Source organism: Onthophagus taurus, chromosome 11 (genome assembly GCF_036711975.1).
Source record: "Onthophagus taurus isolate NC chromosome 11, IU_Otau_3.0, whole genome shotgun sequence".
Taxonomy (NCBI): domain Eukaryota; kingdom Metazoa; phylum Arthropoda; class Insecta; order Coleoptera; family Scarabaeidae; genus Onthophagus; species Onthophagus taurus.
In genome coordinates, this window is record NC_091976.1 from 33364717 (window position 1) to 33383426 (window position 18710).

Sequence of the window (18710 nt, forward strand, 5' to 3'; positions counted from 1 at the left end):
TTTTTGTACCTAATTTCATAATGTACAACTATGGAACTTAAAAGATTCAGATCTGAGATAGAAATCTTAAAAAAGTGGAAAATATGGCCTGAAAATGAATCTGAATTAAAATACGCATTAAAAGTAACCTTACAGTACTCGATTATAACGTTTCCACTTCTTATTGGAGTCATTAATAATATTTATCACTTATTAACAGGTTTTTCACTTTTACCCTGTTTTTTTATTAATTAAAATTGTTTTTAATTTTAGAGAATTTGCCGTTTAAAGAAATTTTAGTAAACTCAGTTGTACCATTAACTTCAATTAACATTTTTTACTCAACCCCTCTTTTAGCGATTTCCGCAAGAAAAATCTCGAAACATTTGTATGAGTTAGAAGATTTTACACGATTCGGAATTCCATCGAACCATAAAAAGAATTTGGACATTCTCAATAAATTAATTGACTTTTTTAGATGGTCTGTAAGAATTGGAATCATTCTTTGTACATTAATCGGTTATATCACCCAAGAAAAATGTAAATCCAAGCAATTAGTATCCAAATTGAGTACATGCGGATTATTTATCGATGTTAGATATGAATTTGACGTTCATAAATCGCCCATTTTTGAGGTTTATCTTATTTATCAATGTGTTTCTTTGTGTATATCTTATGATATCGCCGTTCATGTTGGTTGTTTAATCTCCGTTGGGAACCTAGTTTTATGCAATATGTTGGATCACTTAAAATCGATGATTTGCGATGGATTTACTAAAGAATTTAATAAGAAAACGTTAATTGAATGTATTCAATATCACGTTCATATTATAAGGTTGCAATTTGGGTTGCCTACATTTATTGTCTTTTAATTAATTAATTTAAAATTAATTTTTAGATTATGCGATCAACACAATCAAAATTTTAAACAAATCGTTTTAGTTTTGATGTTATCTTTACATATTTTTATTGGAGTCCCCGCTTTTGTGTTTATTATGGTAAAATAATTTTTGTTAGGTTAGGATGTTTTATAATTATTACAGTGTATTTTTTTAGACTTTCGATTTAAAAGCTCTCGTTATATTATTTTGTTGGATAATTGGGCTGGGGTTGGGCCCATATCTCGGACAATTATTAATCGATAAAAGCACGGAGATATCTTACGTAATTTATGATGTAAATTGGTACGATTTAGATGTTAAAACTCAAAAATTAATTTATTTCATAATACTTAATGCGCAAAAAGAATTGAAATGCACCTCGTCAAATTCGTTATATACTTTAAACTTTGAAGCTATTAAGCAGGTAAATTAACAATTTAAAAATAAATTAGGCAACTCATTTAGCGTTGTTATTTGGGTTGCCTATATAGTTTATAAAATTTTTTTTAGACATTAATAGGGGCTTATAATTACATCGCATTACTTTACACATTATTAAACAAATAATAGTCTACGTTTATACCTAAAGTATAAAAATATTTGTAAAAGCAACGATGAATTCGAGATAAAAACTTCATTGTTAAGAATTGTTGAATCTAGACTATTGTTCGTCCATACAAAAAAAATAAACAAATTTATCAAGTTAATTTGCGTTTTACTCCAAATTTAAGATAATCTTAAAACTAGGTTAACAGTATTCGTTAATTTAAAGGTGCGTGTCGTTAAAAATGTATCATTTCGTTTTAATTTTATGTGTTTGGTGTGTAAAAGCTCAAGAAATCAACTCAAACGATTTATTAAATAATTTAGACTTAATAAGTAACATTTTTGCGATCCAAAACGATATCATTTCTTCAGTACCTAATGGGGAGTGTAAAGAAGATTTATTTAAACTTTTTTCGGCGGTGGGTAACCATGAAATTTGGGGGTTAAAAAGTAATGCGTATTAAGTTGCCTACCCTATTTTTTAATTAATTTTATTTCTTTAGTGGTAGATTCTTGGGCAAAACCCCAAATGGGGTTATTAACTGGTAATATAATGCATATAGGGAATTATGATGAATGTTTAGAAGACGACGTTGATGGCCAATATTGCTCGGTGATCATCAAACCAACAGTTTCAAATTCTTCCAATTCCACCAACATCATTTTTGAAGAAATATTAAAACAACTTGTATGTAAAAGAAGTTGTATTTCGGGGATTATAAAGAATTTTCTTGTAGCAACAACAACTCGGAGATTTAGGAAATATTAAAACATCATTCGGAATTTGTACCCCAAAATCGTGCTCTCCCCCTACATTACAAGAAATTTTTAATAATCTCTCAAACAAATTTAATTTAGATTTAGAGTTTGTAATCGAAGACTTTTTATGCGATTTTAAAGGAAAAAAAGTGTTTACATTCGAAGCTTTAATAGGAATTATAATTTTTTTTGTAATTATCTCATTAATTATTGTAGCAACAATTTACGATTTATTAACACTTCAAAAAAAAGGTTACAAAGAAATAACCTATCAACACAAATCTTATTAATTTATTTTTAGGTCGTATCAACGTTTTAATTTCAATCTCAGCTTATGAGAACACAAAAAAAATCTTTTCAACAACCAAATCTGATGAAAACATTTCCTGTTTAAACGGAATTAAATTTATTAGTATGTTATGGATCATTTTAGGCCATAAATACATGATAATCGTGTACGTTCCTTATATTAACACAAAAATTTTGGAGAAATGGGTCGAAAATCCTTTTAATTCAACGATTATCGCCGCGAGTTTTGCGGTTGACACATTTTTTTTAATAAGCGGCTTATTAGTGTCTTATACATTTTTTAAACACCATGGGAATAATTTCCAACTAAAAAATTTTAATATTTTAAAGTATTGGATGCACCGATTAATACGGTTAACTCCATCTCTCGCCGCTTTAATTTTATTCTTAACCACTTTGGTGCAGTATTTCGGTAACGGTCCTTTATGGGATATAATGTTGAAGATGACCCAAAGTGATTGTAAACAAAATTGGTGGGCGATTTTGTTGTATGTTCAAAATTACGTTTATCCAAGTAACAATGTAAGTAATTTTTTTATATACATATAAAAGTTTTTATTGTTAACTCAAAGTTTACAATTTTCTGTGCAATACATGACAAATCAAACTTAACTTCTCTTATCACCACCTCTTCCTGAGTTCCCTCCTCCCAACCACCTCCCTCATCCATCATCTACCTTCTTCCCCCTTTCTTCTTCTCTCAGCTCAATCTTCTTCCAATCCTCTCCGTACAGCCGACACCACCTCCCCACATCATCTGCCCAGTACCTGTTCGATCTCTCCTCATCGCCCTTCCTCACTCTCCTTTTTCACCAAGTATTTTGAAAGCCCTTCCGTTATTATCCTCCCATGTCTTTCACGTCCTTATCTCCTTCAGTCTCTGGACGTCCGTCGTTTACCTGTCTATGCGTATCCCCTTCACCCTCCTCTCCATCTCCTTCCATAACTTCTCCCTATCCATCTTATCGAATGCCGTCTTCAAATCTATTGGGGCATACAAATTCCCTCTCTTCTTATACAACTTTCTATCCACCAGATCTCTTATGATGTACAGGGTGGTTCAAATTCGATGTCTGAATAGGCTAACTCGGAAACTATAAGAGTTAGACAAAAAGTAGCTTACATGTCATGATCTCGTTTTTCGAGAAACTGCTAATGCCGAAAATCTCATAGCGCTATCGTCTTTTGTTTTTCCCCTAGAGGCCAAAATTGGAAATATCGTAAAACCAGCAAGTGCAATTATCTTCGTTATTATTATAGGTGGAGTATTATAACTAAGACATTATATGGACACTTTTTTATAGAGAATTGGATGACGTAGTCAAAAAAATTTTTTCGGTTTTAGATTTTGAGATATCATGACAATTTTCATTTTTTTAAATGGAAACAACCACTGATTATTCGCTTATTAAATTCTTTATTTTTTTCTAATTACAAAAATATAGGGTTCGAACGGTCTATTTCTTATTGTTTTAGAATAAAGCTAAAAATAAACTTTTTTTATAAAATTTCCATCTAGTGTCATCGACGAAATTAAATTTACAGTTTCCTGTAAATTACGGTACTATAACTAAAAATTATTCTACTAAAAATTTATATAAAATTTACTTTATTTTCTAATATGTAACATTCTAACATGTTAAACTTTTCGTAATTTTCGTAATCCATCTTAAAAAACAGGATTTTTAGAAAATTTTTGAATACAAACAAATGTTGCTATGTTTAGGTTGAATTAAAAAAATATATATGAGCGCCATCTATCAATAATTTATTAAGTCATTTAATAATAATATTAAATATTAATATAAAAATGTGAAATTATGCAATCTATTCCAACTTTTGTATAATTACATATATAAATTAAATAGTTCAACAAATATATTTGTTTCAAATATCAGAAAAATGTTTTTTTAATTTTTAATTATAGTACCGTAATTTACAGGAAACTGTAAATTTAATTTCTTGGAAGACACTAAAAGAAAAGTTAATTTTTAGCTTTATTCTAAAACAATAAGAAATAGACCTGTCAAACCCTATATTTTTGTAATCAGAAAAAAATAACGAATTTAATAAGCGAGTAATCAGTGGTTGTTTCCATTTAAAAAAACGAACATTGTGATAATATCTCAAAATCTAAAACCGAAAAATTTTTTTTGACTACGTCATCAAATTCTCTGTAAAAAAGTGTCCATATAATGTTTTAGTTATAATACTCCAGCTATAATAATAACCAAGATAATTGCGCTTGCTGGTTTTACGATATTTTCAATTTTAGCCTCTAGCGGAAAAACAAAAGACGATAGCGCTATGAGGTTTTCGGCATTAGCAATTTCTCGAAAAACGAGATCATGACATGTAAGCTACTTTTTTTCTAACTCTTATAGTTTCCGAGTTAGCCTATTCGGACATCGAATTTGAACCACCCTGTACACTCTACCCTTCCAAAAACCTGTCTGTCCATCCGGAAACATCCCCCCTATCTCAATCTTTTCCTCCAATCTTCCCAGCAGTATCTTCGCATAAATCTGGTATGAGGAGTTGAGTAGGCTGATTCCATTCTAATTAACCACTACTCTCTTACTTCCCTTCTTGTGCACTGGGCATATTATACTCATCCTCCAACTGTTCCTTCACACACTGTTCAACGTCTCTAACAGCTTCCCTCTCACCTCTCCTACCGCCTCCAACCATGCCTCGTTCTGTATCTCATCCTCAACCCCCTCGAAACTGTTATCAACTCTTCTTCCATAATCTCCTCACCATCCTTAGTCGTCTCCTCCTCCTCGACCGCCTCCAAGTGACTCCTCCATCTGTATTTCGCTACCGACCTCCTCCTTTCGCTTTCTCAACTTCTTCAAATACCTCCACACATCTCCTTCCCATCTTAACTCCTTAATTTTTGCTGCCTCCCTCAACCTCAGCTCCCTTTTCTTTGTCCCACTTACATCTTTGTGTCTTCTTCTTGTCTCCTTATAACTGTTCACCAGAACCTCTCCTCTCCGCCACTGCTTCAATCTTCTCCTTGTCTCCTTTTCGCCTCCCTGCATTCTCCATCCCATCATGTAAGTAATTTTTTTTTAATTAATTTTTAGTGCGCATCACAAGCTTGGTATTTAGCGGTTGATACTCAAATGTATTTCTTAGCACCCATTTTATTGATACCTTTGGTGAAATGGCCGAGAAAAACAATTTTTGCAACGATCATTTTGATCGTTGCTTCGATTATTTGGGCTTTTTGTGTTAGTTGGAATAAAGATCTCGATTTAATGTATTATAAGTATGTATTAATTAATTATCTAGAGTGGTTTTTAATTTTAATACTTTTTTTTTAGTTATTCGTTAGATTTTTATAGTTTTTACATCTCAACTCATTTCCGAGCTTCATCTTGGCTGATCGGATTAATTTTAGGCTATTTTTTATTTACAATTAGAAACAAAAAGTTATTAATTAATAAAAAATTAATAATCTTGTTGTGGATTATCTCAATTTGTGTTATATTAGCCGTTGTTTTCGGGCATTTCTCTTTTATTGCGATTAACCAACACAGCCGAATCAGATCAAGTATTTTTAACGCTTTCTCAAGACCCGCTTGGTGCTTAGCGATTTGTTGGATCATTTTTGCTTGTTCCAAAGGATTTGGAGGTATTTTTTAAATTGATTTTTACATTTGTTGACTCAAAAAATTTTAGGGGTTATCAACAGATTTTTATCGCTGAAATTTTTCGAAATTGGAGTCAAAATAAGTTATGGGATGTATTTGTTGCATGTATTTGAAATTTTATACACAGTGGGAATGGGTAGAGTTGCAAAATATTTTTCAAACGAAGAGGAATTAAAGATAATTTGGTCCGATTATGTGACGGTTATGTTTTTTGGGCTAATTTGGGTTTTAATTTTTGAATTACCCCCAATTCACTTGGAGAAACTCTTGTTTAATTACAAACAAAAAAATAAAAATGTTTTAAATGGAATTGTTTTAAATAAATAAATTAAATATAAATGAATAGGCAACCAATATTGCATAAGCTAAATTTACGTCATTTTTATTTTGGTTAATTAATTTTAAATCGGACATTAAATTAATTAAAGGATTAATTGGGATTGCTTTAAATAAATAAATTAAAAGTTTTTATAATACTGCCCTTTATTTTTTCTTTTTTTCCTATATAAAAGTAGATAACCAACATAGCAACTTTGTTATCTGGGTTGCTTTGTTGGGTTTTAAAAAATTAATTAATGTCATTATTATTATCACAATAATTATAAATTAGAATTAATTTTAATTCAGTTCTCACACGTGTATTGCGCAAAATTAAAACAAACCAGAAGAATCATCCTGATAAGATAAAGCAACTCATCGTTTAAACAATCATGATTGTTTCATTTTTTACAAGTTCATGGCAGTTTCATCGCCGTTGTTTAATTCGCCGCTATCAAATTCTATGGCCAACCGATTTCTATCAATACAAGTTCCATCATCAGCCATCCGACACGCCTCCAAAACGTATTTATTAAAAACTTCCGCTTTATCAGCATAAACATGATGTCCGGCACCGGGGATAACAAAGCTTTGTACAAAACAATCCGGTCGTTTCTCTTTAACGATTTCAGCCGCGGTGTTATCAACCCAAGATCTTGACCCATAAAGCAACGTAATTGGAACTTTAGGACTTAATTTATCGATGCGATTAATCATCGGTTGTTTGGCCCATCCAAACCCGGCCATCATCGCGTGAAACGCGCTTTCTCCAGTTGGTGGTTGCGCATTACATTGATAAACATATTGCGAAATTAAATTTTCGTCGCCAACAAAATGTTGGAATTTCTTCGAAATATCCGGCCTCGCTTTATTAATTAACCATTGTCCTAAAGGACCAGCTACTCTTACCGCGAATAACGGATTAAAAGGTTGAAAACTGTAGGAAAGAACTCGAACCCATAAAGGTAAGTTGGGTTTCTCCGCTGGTTTTTCTGGAAATCCCCATGGATCGGCCAAAATTAAATGGGCAACCCGTTCCGGGTGACAAATCGCGTAAGAAGCGGCCAAAAACCCACCCAAACTATGTCCCAAAAGAACGAAATGGTCTAAATTCATCTCTCTTCTCCATGCTTCTAACGCGTCAACCATTTGAGTTTCAGCTTCGGCTGCTTCTTTGCTGAAAGCGGGGCGAGAACTTCGCCCAAAACCCAAAAGATCCATTGCGTAAACTGGACGTTCCATTGCGAGAGAATCCAAGTTTAAGCACCAAAACGCAACACCCGCGCCTAAACCGTGTAAGAGAACAATCGGAGTATTTTTATTTGGTGTGTTCATTGAGATTGTCCAAATTTTATCGGAATGTCCAACAACGGGGCCAATATCCGTGTACCATCCCCGATATGGCGTTTTTACATACGAAAGAATCTTCTTTTCGGCGGTTCGTAATAAATTTTCGGAGAATTTGTTCCAAGAAAGCCATTGCGAACTCATCCAACCGACTTGCTGCTGTTGTTGCGGTGATCGGTCATCGATTTCCGCAATAGCTTTGTTATTATCAGAAATATCCGACATTTTTCTTTGGAAATTTTTAACTAAATATCACTTGTAAGATGTTTTGGATGACTTTTATTGTTTTGAATCCGTTTTTGTTTTACTTTCACATCGTCATTATCACTTTTTTTTTGATTAATTTTTTTTTTGTTGCGTTTTATTACTTGGTAAATTTTGAAGGCAGTTAACTGTCAAAAAAACGACCGCACCTTGTCGAATCGCTAACTGCTCTAAACGTTATCGAGATTCCTGAAATCATTTGCTGCTCTCGATGATAACGACTCAATTCAATTCGAATTCTTTTTTTAGATATGCGTATTAGAAAACGAAACGCTTTGTTAATGAATAGATTAGAGTCCAACTCTTTGTTTATAAACGTCACAATTCACCATTGACATAAGTATTAATAAAAAAAAGCGGATTTTTATTATTTTAAGGAAGCGAGTAGGAAAATTATTGTGTCGATAAGACTTGATATGAATTGAATTGGTAACCGTACTATTCAGAGGGAAATCAAAAATATTCGTATACAGATTCCCATGTAGGAAATTCGAAAAAATTTTATTAACAAAAATTATTACAAATTTAATTCTAAACAAATTTTATTTAAACAATTTTTTGTTAAAATCAATATTTATTGAGATAACTTCAAAAATGGTTCTTTTTATACCAGTGTACAGCGCACCCTAGTGGAAATATTAAAAAATGTTTATTACAAAATAAGTTTTAAATAATATTTTAAACAAATATTATTAGAAATAATTTTTGATAAATGCAATAAATATCATGGTAAGCCCTGATATAAATTGAATTGGTAACCGTACTATTCAGAGGGAAATCAAAAATAATCGTATACAGCTTTCACCATAGGAAATTCGAAAATATTTTATTAACAAAAATTATTACAAATTTAATTCTAAACAAATTTTATTTGAACAATTTTTTGATACAATCAATAATTATTGAGATAACCTCAAAAATGTTTCTTTTTATACCAGTGTACAGTGCACCCTAGTGGAAATATTCAAAAATGTTTATTACAAAATAAATTTTAAATAATATTTTAAACAAATGTTATTAGAAACAATTTTCGATAAAAATAATAAATATGATATTAAGCCCTGATATAAATTGAATTGGTAACCGTACTATTCAGAGGGAAATCAAAAATAATCGTATACAGCTTTCCCCATAGGAAATTCGAAAATATTTTATTAACAAAAATTATTACTAATTTGATTCTAAACAAATTTTATTTAAACAATTTTTTGATACAATCAATAATTATTGAGATAACCTCAAAAATGTTTCTTTTTATACCAGTGTACAGCGCACCCTAGTGGAAATATTAAAAAATGTTTATTACAAAATAAGTTTTAAATAATATTTTAAATAAATATTATTAGAAACAATTTTTGATAAATGCAATAAATATCATGGTAAGCCCGGATATAAATTAAATTGGTAACCGTACTATTCAGAGGGAAATCAAAAATAATCGTATACAGCTTTCCCCATAGGAAATTCGAAAATATTTTATTAACAAAAATTATTACAAATTTGATTCTAAACAAATTTTATTTGAACAATTTTTTGATACATTCAATAATTATTGAGATAACCTCAAAAATGTTTCTTTTTATACCAGTGTACAGCGCACCCTAGTGGAAATATTAAAAAATGTTTATTACAAAATAAGTTTTAAATAATATTTTAAACAAATATTATTAGAAACAATTTTCGATAAAAATAATAAATATGATATTAAGCCCTGATATAAATTGAATTGGTAACCGTACTATTCAGAGGGAAATCAAAAATAATCGTATACAGCTTTCCCCATAGGAAATTCGAAAATATTTTATTAACAAAAATTATTACAAATTTAATTCTAAACAAATTTTATTTGAACAATTTTTTGATACAATCAATAATTATTGAGATAACCTCAAAAATGTTTCTTTTTATACCAGTGTACAGCGTACCTTAGTGGAAATATTAAAAAATGTTTATTACAAAATAAGTTTTAAATAATATTTCAAACAAATATTATTAGAAACAATTTTCGATAAAAATAATAAATACGATGATAAGCCCTGATATAAATTGAATTGCTAACGCAATGTTATGTCAACTTCAGCAATTTTTTTCTCCAAAAGTAATCGAGATATCAAAAAGCTGTTTGCAGGATTAAAATCGTCATTTAATTATGTATAATTCCACCAAGTTACGTTTTTTCAATTTTATAACTAACCTAGATATAAATTTTTGAATCCAACCTTAACAAAAATTTCCTGAAGATGGAGATTTTTTTAATGTCAACTTTAAGAATATTTTTCTCCAAAAGTAATAAAGATATCAAAGAACGGTTTTCAGAAATAAAATCGTCATTCAATTGTGTATAATCCCATCAAGTTACGTTTCTTCAATTTTACACATAACCAAGATATTAATTTTTGAACCCACTCACACATATTTTACAAGATAGTGCCAATAAAAAAAATAAATAAAAACTCACACATTTTACAACACTTCTATTATGAATTACTTAAATAGCGTTAACGTAATCGACGATTTTTTTTTTTTTTTTTGAAGATAAACGATGATAACAGTGTAAATTCAAACTTTTCCTATCAAAGTTTATTTTTAAATCTTTAGGATCAAAGGTACAATAAAACTTTATAATAACATGATTTTAATAACTTTATTTTTTCTTAATATAATCAATTTTATTTTACTCCTAAATTAAAACGATTCTCTTCAAACCGACGATAATATTTCAAAATTATTTTAATTGCAATTACACATGTCAACGTAAGTTTTCCTAAATAAATAAAATCCTTTACAAATATTTCATTCCTGCATAAAATCTTTCGTTAAATACAGTATAAACATACAAAATAATCTCATATTTAATAACGCCACCTTTTTATCGCTTTAATTCAACCACCAGAACAATAATTAAAACAATCAGGATAACAGTACCAATTAAAGCTAAATAAAAAAGTTTCTTTCTGTAACGATTCCCATATCTAGCTGCTTTTTGAAGTTCTTCAGTTGCTTGAGTTACCGTTCCGGCTGTATAATCAATATTATTTTCAATTGAATCTAAAAAAAATACAAATAATTCTTGTTATTACCAATTTATTAAATTTTTTACCAATAACTTCACGATCTTGATATACAAGAACACTTAATTCCCTCATTATTTCATTCACATCCAAAACATCAGCTTCGATTTTTTTAATTGCAACCTCTCTATCCATTAACATGTCATTTTCAAAAGCTAACTCCCTGGCTAATAATATTTGTTGTTGGGCTTGAGGATCATCTTTATCCATTTCCTCTAACTCAACGGGCGACATTAACAAATTCGCTTTCATCTTATCAGCGCACGTTTTTTGTAGAGATGAATAATTAGCAACGGCATCTTTAAAATTATCGGTGAGCTTTTCACATTGTAATTTTTGTTGCTTTTCCCCTTTTTTTACTACTCTACTTAATTTTTGTAATGAAGTTGTTGTTGCGGAGATAATTTGATTCGTACTTAATTGTGTTACATGGCTAAAAAATTCAAAAATAATTATTTTCGAAATATAAAGTTAACTACTTTACCGACATTGTACGTGTGGTTGCATACATTTAAACAAATTATAATAATGTTTTTAATTATTTACATTTTATCTCTGAGGCCTCGATTATCCTTTGAAGTACCAACGTTCTTTGTTAAATTATCTAAACTTTTCCAAGAGGAATTGATGGTATAAATGTTAGTAACAATGCTGTCACACAATGTGTTAAAATCCGAAGTGGATGTTCCAGAAAAAGCCACTTCCGCCGTATTTTCCATGGCCCCATAACTAGGCGCTGGTTTCCTATTCATCTTGAATTTCAACCCACTTAATTTCTTCTTAATTAACCCAAAAACCTTGACTTACACCGACATAACCTATCAAACACTTCCTTTTTGTAATCTTTTTAAGCACATCACCACCAATACTATTAGAATTTAGAAATAATAGAACTGTATCGAATTACATTATTATCTCCCCTTTTTGTTTGTTGTTTTAATAATAAAATAGATGTGTGGAATTCAACAGCAAACACAACTGACGTTTTAATGCAGATAAAAAGTTGATTTTAGGAAACCGAAATCACGTGATTTTATTTATAATCACGTTGAGTTTTAAACCGATTATGAGTAAACAAGCTTAGTAATAAATTGTTGAAACATTAATTTTATTAAATGAGGTCATGTTTTAACAATGATGGTGAATTGATTTTGTACGTATACGACCAATTATATTGTGTCGTATTGACTCTTTTAATTTAATTGTTTTCGATAATTATTCATAAATAAACGTAAATAATTGTTTAAACAAATTAAAAAATATATATTGAAGTTGATTTGACTAATACATATAAATAACATCTATGACAGCACAGCTGTCATTTTTGACATTCACTTTTTAAGGTTATCCAATTGACGAACAAATTGACATTGACGGGGTGAGGTAGGAAACGTGATTGGAGGAAAAATATACATATAATATTAATATAATAATAATATTTGTATTAATAATTATTTAAACACTAAACAAGTGTTATTAAACTTAAGAAATAAAGAGTTTGTTTGTTTTCGTATACCGAGAATTTCATGTAACCCGCAATATGTATACAGGTGTATCTGAATGACGTTCCCAAACTTCAAAGAGTGATTCTTTAGCAATTTAAGGGTACTTTCTTATATGAACTATGAGCAACTTCGACTCCCCTGGGGAGCTACACCCCTTCAAAAATGGAGGAACATTTTGGTTTAATTTTTTTTTCTCGAAAACCATAAACACCACAAAAATGAAATTTGAGAAATAAGTTCAGCTCATAATATAGCACGTTTCTAGAATGTAGTAACCATAGTTACGAAACTACTATGTACTTGCACTGTCCGACATAAAATGCAACATAGCTTTATAGTACAGGCTTGGATAGTATTGCAAAGGAAAAGTTTTGCTTGGAAAAGGTGACACCCTTATGATAACTCTGAGTTTCCGTCTTAGGAGACGCATATAGTTCTAGGTCTAGTGTTAGTTCTAGTTTTACACTAACACTGTAGAACTAGAATCATTTGAGTTTAGCTGCACGTCTCTAAAGACGGCTAAACCAGAATGATTTTAGTTCTAGGTATAATGTTAGTTCTAGTTTTACACTAGCACTGTTACTATGTAGAACTAACACTATACATAGAACTAGAATCATTTGGGTTTGGCAGCACATCTCTAAAGATGGCTAAACCTGAATGATTGTAGGTCTAGTGTTAGTTCTAGCTTTGGTGCAATAAAAATATGCAATATAGTAATATTTTACGCTAACTAGCGCTATCTATCGGTTAAACGGTATGTCTCCAGTTCTACTTTTCTAATGCTAGAGTCTACAGTGTGTTATAGTATATTGTGTCTCAAGGGAAGAAAATAAGCATTAGCAGCCCGAGGCTGATAGATAAGGGCTGCTAATGCATTTCTGCACGTGTGACACACAACTATTTTTCGCCTCCCATTAAACCAAACAAAATTGCAAAAATATAAAATAAAACTAATTTTATAATTTTGTCGCAGTTTTGATTTCAACTGACGTTTAATGAAAAATTATGAGAAACGTCAAAAATGTCCGCAAATGTCAATGAAGACTAGCTAGATTGTGATGAAAAACTATAAAGATTCAGAGTTTAGAATCCCAAGGGCCGAAAATCTAGTTTTCAGTTATTTTTTTAGGGCTGATATGATTTATTTTCAGGTATGGGAGGCGAAAAATTCATTATCGTACCCGATGTTATCATTGCATGTATGCAACCAATAGTGCAAATCGTGTATTGCAATACCAATATTGTGATATTGGTTGCATACTTTCAATGATGACGTCGGATACGATAATTAGATAACACACTGTAGGTTTATTTGTTATTCAGCGCTAAATTGTTGTATATTTTTATTGAGCTATAACGGACACTGCGTTCCTTGTATTGTTCTTTTTTATCGAGGTTTTACTGTAATGTTAAATAAACGCTCTGGTAAATATATATTGTGTCGTATTAAACGTATAAATCTTTTAATTTATTGTTTTTGATGATTAATAATAAATAAACGTAAATAGTTGTTTAAACAAATTAAAAAATATATGTTGAAGTTGATTTGACAAACTTGATTTGATTAATATCTATGACAGCTGTCATTTTTGACATTCACTTTTTGGTTAGAATTCTTATTTAATTATAAATAATTTAATAACAATAAATAAATCATGTTAAATCATTTTATTCGAAATTAAATAATATCGGAAAAACGATAGATTATTACAATTAATGACAAATATGACAATACGTGTGAAAAGCGATTTTTTTTTTTAATTTAATTATAAAGCAAAGTTAAGTATGAATCCTAAATTCATTGTGATTCCTGTGCAGAACGAACATCATCGATCTTAAGAATCATTTTAACCAATTGAGTAGCAAGCTTAATTTGTTGCCTCTTCGATTTAAGAGATTCTATAACGTGTTGATCTCTCATATTAACATTCCCAGTTTGCATGCAATCAATTCCCAAAGCAGAATCGCCGGTTCCCGCTTGTTTAGCTTTAACTTCGGCTAAAGCGTGAATAGCGCTTAATCCGCTATTTTCGGCTAACGCCAAAGGAATGCTTTCTAAAGCTTCGGCGAATGCTCGAAAAGCGTATTGTTCTAAGGAAGCTAACAAGTCAGCTTGAGCCGCTACGTATAAACTACAAGCAATTTCAGAGGCTCCTCCTCCATAGACAATACGAGGTTCTTGGATGAGACTTCTAATAACGCATAAAGCATCATGTAAGCTTCTTTTAGCTTCAGCGACTAACATTGCGTTACCACCGCGTACTAAAATAGTAACGGCACGCGAATTCGAACATTCTTCGATAACCAACATTTTATCTTTGGTTGTACCGAAAGATAATTCACGAACAAGACCGGCTTTTCCTAATTTATCCGGTGTAAGTTCCTCAAAACGAGGTACGATTCGTCCACCGGTTGCAATAGCGATTAATTCAATCTCAGGACCTCCAACCCATCGAACCGCCGGTAACTTTTGTTGTAACAACAAATGATTAGCTTCATCGTCGAAACCCCATTGGCAAATAGCCAAAGTTGTCCCTGCATTTTTAACTTGAGTAACCATTTCATTAAATTTCTCTTGTTCATATTTCCTTAACTCCTTATAATCTTCAGTGCTAGTTACATCTAACTTATGTTTAGTTTTTGGTTTTGGTGGTTCAAAGGGACAAGTTAAAATTGCGATTTTAACATCTTTTAATTCTTTAGGCATTTGGGGGTGACTCATTGTTTTATCGATCACAACCCCTTTAACCAAAACGGTGTCTTCTAATCGACCCCCAACTTTTCCCTCAACTTTAATCAGTTCAAAGTTAACATCCCTTGTTTCTAAATTAGCAACTTGTAGTACGGCTTTAACAGCAATTTCAGCCATTTGGCGATGACATTTGTTAATGATTTTTGATCCCAACGTGGTCATAGCTACTTTTATGAGAGGTTCAAGGTTATCTTCAGCTACTGGAAAGAGTTCGGCGATTTTATCTAGGTGCTCCACAGCTTTTTGAGCTGCTAATTCAAAACCATCCGCTATTCTGATTGGGTGAATACCACGATCTAATAAAGCCCCAGCTTGCTCTAAAAGGGCCCCAGCTAAGACCACAACGCCAGTTGTTCCATCCCCGATTTCGTCATCTTGCGATTGGGACAATTGAACGAGTAATTTACCAACTTCGTGCTCGACATCCATCATTTTTAAAATGGTGGCACCATCGTTGGTTACGGTTACATCACCGTCAGGTGACACCATCATTTTGTCTAATCCTTTGGGGCCCAATGACGTTTTGATGGTGCCTGCGATTTGTTTTGCGGCCATAATATGGGACTAAAATGGATTTTTTCATATTAATTGAGTTATTATAGACAAAATTAAGGTTTTTTTGAACATGTGTGAAATTATTGTGGGTGTTTACAAATTAGACATAACCTCACCTTGAGGGCATCGGCTCCTGTCAAACGTTTTTGCTTGTCTTGGTCCCTAATGATTATAAAAGGTCTACCGTATTCATCAAAGGCGATACTTCCTGGGAGGGAAGCCATGATTCGTTTTTGGATTTAACTTTTCGTTCTTTGGATGATTTTAGATGTATTTCGGTCGTTCTAGAAAAACTACACCCGTTATGCCGGTCAATGGTAGCGACATCTATTTTGACTTTTGACAAATAAGTGTTGTCATGTGATTTTTTTTAATATTTATTTATTATTTATAAAAAACAATTTTTATTTAAAAGACATTTGTATTAATTTAATTATTAAACATTTATGTTTATAAATTTCTATTTTCTAACGACTTTTTTTTCGATCGAAATTGTAATTATTGCAGATTTCTGTAATAGATAAATAAAGACAATAAAAACACACCAATAATTTTATAAATTAATTATTTATTTCTATATATTAATTTAATGTTTACATCAAAAATCACATTTATTTAATAAATTAAAATCCAAAATAATTACTACCTTCACATTATACCTCTCTTTATAACCTGTCAAAATAACCATACGTTTTTTGAGATTTTTCTTTTCAATTTCTCTATAATAACTGATAAACCATAACTTTACAACAATGGCAGAAGCTATGAAACAAGTCGTAGCAGATATGCTAAAAGGAATTGAAAGGTACGCACAATTTATTTAAAAAACGCAATAAACATAACCTCACTTTTTTAGATACAACCCGAATAATCTCCCTACGTTAGAGCGTTACGTTGAAATTCAATCCAGAGAGAATGCTTACGATTTAGAAGCAAATTTGGCGGTGTTAAAACTGTATCAATTAAATCCGCACAAATTCAACATGGATATAACAAGCCAAATCTTATTAAAGGCTTTAACGAATCTGCCACACACCGATTTTATTCTGTGTAAATGCTTGTTGAGTGAACGTAAATTGGTTGTGGAACCTATAAATCAAATTACTTATTTGGCTGATATCCTGGAACAATGTGATTTTCAAATCTTTTGGACGAGGGTTCATTCGATGCCGGAATTAACGCAAAGAATAACGGGATTTTTGGATTCGATAAGAAAGTTTGTTTGCCATGTTGTTGGAATTACCTATCAAAGTATTGAAAAGAGGCATTTGGCTCAACTTTTGGGCGGAGTTGATGATATCACTTTGAAACATTGGGTTAAGAAGTACGGATGGAAAGAAGAGGGTAATTTGATATTCATTTCCAATCAAGATGAAAACATCAAGACAAAAAATATTAACGAAAAGATCGATTTTGAAAGTGTTGGAGCTATTATGGCTGCAAGCCGTTAATAACTTTTTAAATTTAATTTCTTAATAAAAAGATCAAGTAATTTTTTTTTGGTTTTATTTAAGTTGGGCGCATTGTTAGCTACATTCGCAGTTATTTATGTTGTGATTAACCTTAAAATGTCTTATGTTTATAAAGAAACTTTTGTAAGAAACTCAAATAAGTATCTTCCTGGTTTTCTTACTATTTTTATTCAAGATCTTTTGTGTTGTAACAAAACTGATTCAAAAGTCTTTTATTTGAGTTTTAAAGGTATTCCTTTCAAAGTGGTTAGAATTCGTGGCACAATAACGGAAGTGATGAAACACCCAAATAAATGGAAATTGGTGGTAGATGATGGCACAGCATGTATTACTTGCTATTATATGATTACAAAATCGATGATTTTGAATCAAAAGAAAATTGTTGATTTAAAAAATAAGTTGGAAAATAAAAATAAAAGTGTTTTAAATGCTGCTTCATTATTGTTGGTGAATTCTTCGTTAGATGTAATGGATACTGTATCACGAATATATAAATTGGGAGAAACCGTTGAAATTATTGGAAATGTTCGGGATTACAATGAAAGACTTATTTTTGTAGAAAAAATTACAATACACGAATATAACGATGTAAATGAGGAAAACGAATATTTTCTCCGAATTTATAATTTATTTTATAAAAAATAATCATTAATTTTAGTTTAAATTAAATTTAATTTCGTTTCTGAGCTAACTTCATTCATATTGTTAAAACATTTAATATGGCGGATAGTGTTTTTATATCGGAGAGGTTATCCACAAAATCAGTGTTCAACATCACAAAATCAACGACTAAATCGAAGCGGAGTCGTAACAGGTATTTAAGAAGAAAACGTAGTCGGCGTCATTACCGAAAAACCGTGCGAGAAGCGAGAATCCGAAAAAACTCGAGTTGTAATAACCTATTAACGGAAGTGTCAGTTTACGATTTTACCAACATGGCCGGAGAACAATACCCGGATCTACCAAAAGAGGTCTCTGATTGGCAGTATTATCATCAATTGGCGTATTGGAAATCGCGCGCGATTAGTTTAGAATTTGAAAATAAAATGTTGCACGCTCACTTAAAGAAAATGTGTACTAAGGATGTTGAAGATTACGTCGAGTACGTTCAAGGAGGTTTAACTGAATCGAATGTGGAGCAAAATCGAAGTGAAATCGAGGACGCGAATTTGTACGGAGTGGCTAATTCTAAGATTAAAGCTATGGAAATGGCGATGGATGTTAATTTTAAGATGCAAGTTGATAATAAAAAACCTGTTTTGTGGCCGAATATTCCATTAAATTTAT

The 18710-nt window shown here is 31.1% G+C and overlaps 6 protein-coding genes across 6 annotated transcripts; 3 read left to right on the forward strand and 3 right to left on the reverse strand.

Moving 5' to 3' along the window:
• Window positions 1-30: 30 nt before the first annotated feature.
• On the forward strand, window positions 31-1427 carry LOC139432149 (odorant receptor 30a-like). The gene is made up of 5 exons (XM_071200515.1): window positions 31-199; window positions 253-814; window positions 878-977; window positions 1036-1284; window positions 1371-1427. The coding sequence occupies exons 1-5, from the start codon at window positions 31-33 to the stop codon at window positions 1425-1427; spliced, it is 1137 nt and encodes a 378-aa protein (XP_071056616.1).
• Window positions 1428-1499: 72 nt separating this feature from the next.
• Window positions 1500-6570, forward strand: LOC111423553 (nose resistant to fluoxetine protein 6-like). Its single transcript, XM_023056807.2, has 7 exons — window positions 1500-1856; window positions 1910-2094; window positions 2144-2417; window positions 2467-2996; window positions 5567-5751; window positions 5807-6117; window positions 6165-6570. Exons 1-7 carry the CDS (start codon window positions 1649-1651, stop codon window positions 6461-6463), a joined length of 1992 nt encoding a protein of 663 aa, XP_022912575.2. The 5' UTR covers window positions 1500-1648; the 3' UTR covers window positions 6464-6570.
• A 31-nt stretch (window positions 6571-6601) lies between these two features.
• LOC111423571 ((Lyso)-N-acylphosphatidylethanolamine lipase-like) lies at window positions 6602-8231 on the reverse strand. The gene has a single exon (XM_023056828.2). The coding sequence runs from the start codon at window positions 8024-8026 to the stop codon at window positions 6863-6865; it is 1164 nt and encodes a 387-aa protein (XP_022912596.1). The 5' UTR covers window positions 8027-8231; the 3' UTR covers window positions 6602-6862.
• A 2546-nt stretch (window positions 8232-10777) lies between these two features.
• LOC111423573 (syntaxin 13) lies at window positions 10778-12259 on the reverse strand. The gene is made up of 3 exons (XM_023056829.2): window positions 11683-12259; window positions 11166-11569; window positions 10778-11113 (listed from the first exon to the last, which is right to left on the reverse strand). The coding sequence occupies exons 1-3, from the start codon at window positions 11886-11888 to the stop codon at window positions 10935-10937; spliced, it is 789 nt and encodes a 262-aa protein (XP_022912597.2). The 5' UTR covers window positions 11889-12259; the 3' UTR covers window positions 10778-10934.
• Window positions 12260-14297: 2038 nt separating this feature from the next.
• Window positions 14298-16285, reverse strand: LOC111423557 (chaperonin containing TCP1 subunit 5). Its single transcript, XM_023056809.2, has 2 exons — window positions 16068-16285; window positions 14298-15960 (listed from the first exon to the last, which is right to left on the reverse strand). The coding sequence occupies exons 1-2, from the start codon at window positions 16173-16175 to the stop codon at window positions 14443-14445; spliced, it is 1626 nt and encodes a 541-aa protein (XP_022912577.1). The 5' UTR covers window positions 16176-16285; the 3' UTR covers window positions 14298-14442.
• Window positions 16286-16601: 316 nt separating this feature from the next.
• Window positions 16602-17444, forward strand: LOC111423569 (eukaryotic translation initiation factor 3 subunit k). The gene is made up of 2 exons (XM_023056826.2): window positions 16602-16756; window positions 16808-17444. The coding sequence occupies exons 1-2, from the start codon at window positions 16704-16706 to the stop codon at window positions 17400-17402; spliced, it is 648 nt and encodes a 215-aa protein (XP_022912594.1). The 5' UTR covers window positions 16602-16703; the 3' UTR covers window positions 17403-17444.
• The last annotated feature ends 1266 nt before the right edge of the window (window positions 17445-18710 follow it).

What these genes read in the sequence shown, in the direction of transcription:
- LOC139432149 (XM_071200515.1), top strand. Translation starts at nt 31, where the DNA reads ATGGAACTTAAAAGATTCAGATCTGAGATAGAAATCTTAAAAAAGTGG. An exon ending in TATTTATCACTTATTAACAG is followed by an intron (nt 200 to 252) that starts GTTTTTCACTTT and finishes TTTTAATTTTAG; the next exon opens with AGAATTTGCCGTTTAAAGAA. An exon ending in CCGCTTTTGTGTTTATTATG is followed by an intron (nt 978 to 1,035) that starts GTAAAATAATTT and finishes GTATTTTTTTAG; the next exon opens with ACTTTCGATTTAAAAGCTCT.
- LOC111423553 (XM_023056807.2), top strand. Translation starts at nt 1,649, where the DNA reads ATGTATCATTTCGTTTTAATTTTATGTGTTTGGTGTGTAAAAGCTCAA. An exon ending in ACGTTTATCCAAGTAACAAT is followed by an intron (nt 2,997 to 5,566) that starts GTAAGTAATTTT and finishes ATTAATTTTTAG; the next exon opens with TGCGCATCACAAGCTTGGTA. An exon ending in TTGTTCCAAAGGATTTGGAG is followed by an intron (nt 6,118 to 6,164) that starts GTATTTTTTAAA and finishes AAAAAATTTTAG; the next exon opens with GGGTTATCAACAGATTTTTA.
- LOC111423571 (XM_023056828.2), bottom strand. Translation starts at nt 8,026, where the DNA reads ATGTCGGATATTTCTGATAATAACAAAGCTATTGCGGAAATCGATGAC.
- LOC111423573 (XM_023056829.2), bottom strand. Translation starts at nt 11,888, where the DNA reads ATGAATAGGAAACCAGCGCCTAGTTATGGGGCCATGGAAAATACGGCG. An exon ending in CGAGGCCTCAGAGATAAAAT is followed by an intron (nt 11,570 to 11,682) that starts GTAAATAATTAA and finishes TGAATTTTTTAG; the next exon opens with CCATGTAACACAATTAAGTA. An exon ending in TCAAGATCGTGAAGTTATTG is followed by an intron (nt 11,114 to 11,165) that starts GTAAAAAATTTA and finishes TATTTTTTTTAG; the next exon opens with ATTCAATTGAAAATAATATT.
- LOC111423557 (XM_023056809.2), bottom strand. Translation starts at nt 16,175, where the DNA reads ATGGCTTCCCTCCCAGGAAGTATCGCCTTTGATGAATACGGTAGACCT. An exon ending in CAGGAGCCGATGCCCTCAAG is followed by an intron (nt 15,961 to 16,067) that starts GTGAGGTTATGT and finishes AATCCATTTTAG; the next exon opens with TCCCATATTATGGCCGCAAA.
- LOC111423569 (XM_023056826.2), top strand. Translation starts at nt 16,704, where the DNA reads ATGGCAGAAGCTATGAAACAAGTCGTAGCAGATATGCTAAAAGGAATT. An exon ending in ATGCTAAAAGGAATTGAAAG is followed by an intron (nt 16,757 to 16,807) that starts GTACGCACAATT and finishes TCACTTTTTTAG; the next exon opens with ATACAACCCGAATAATCTCC.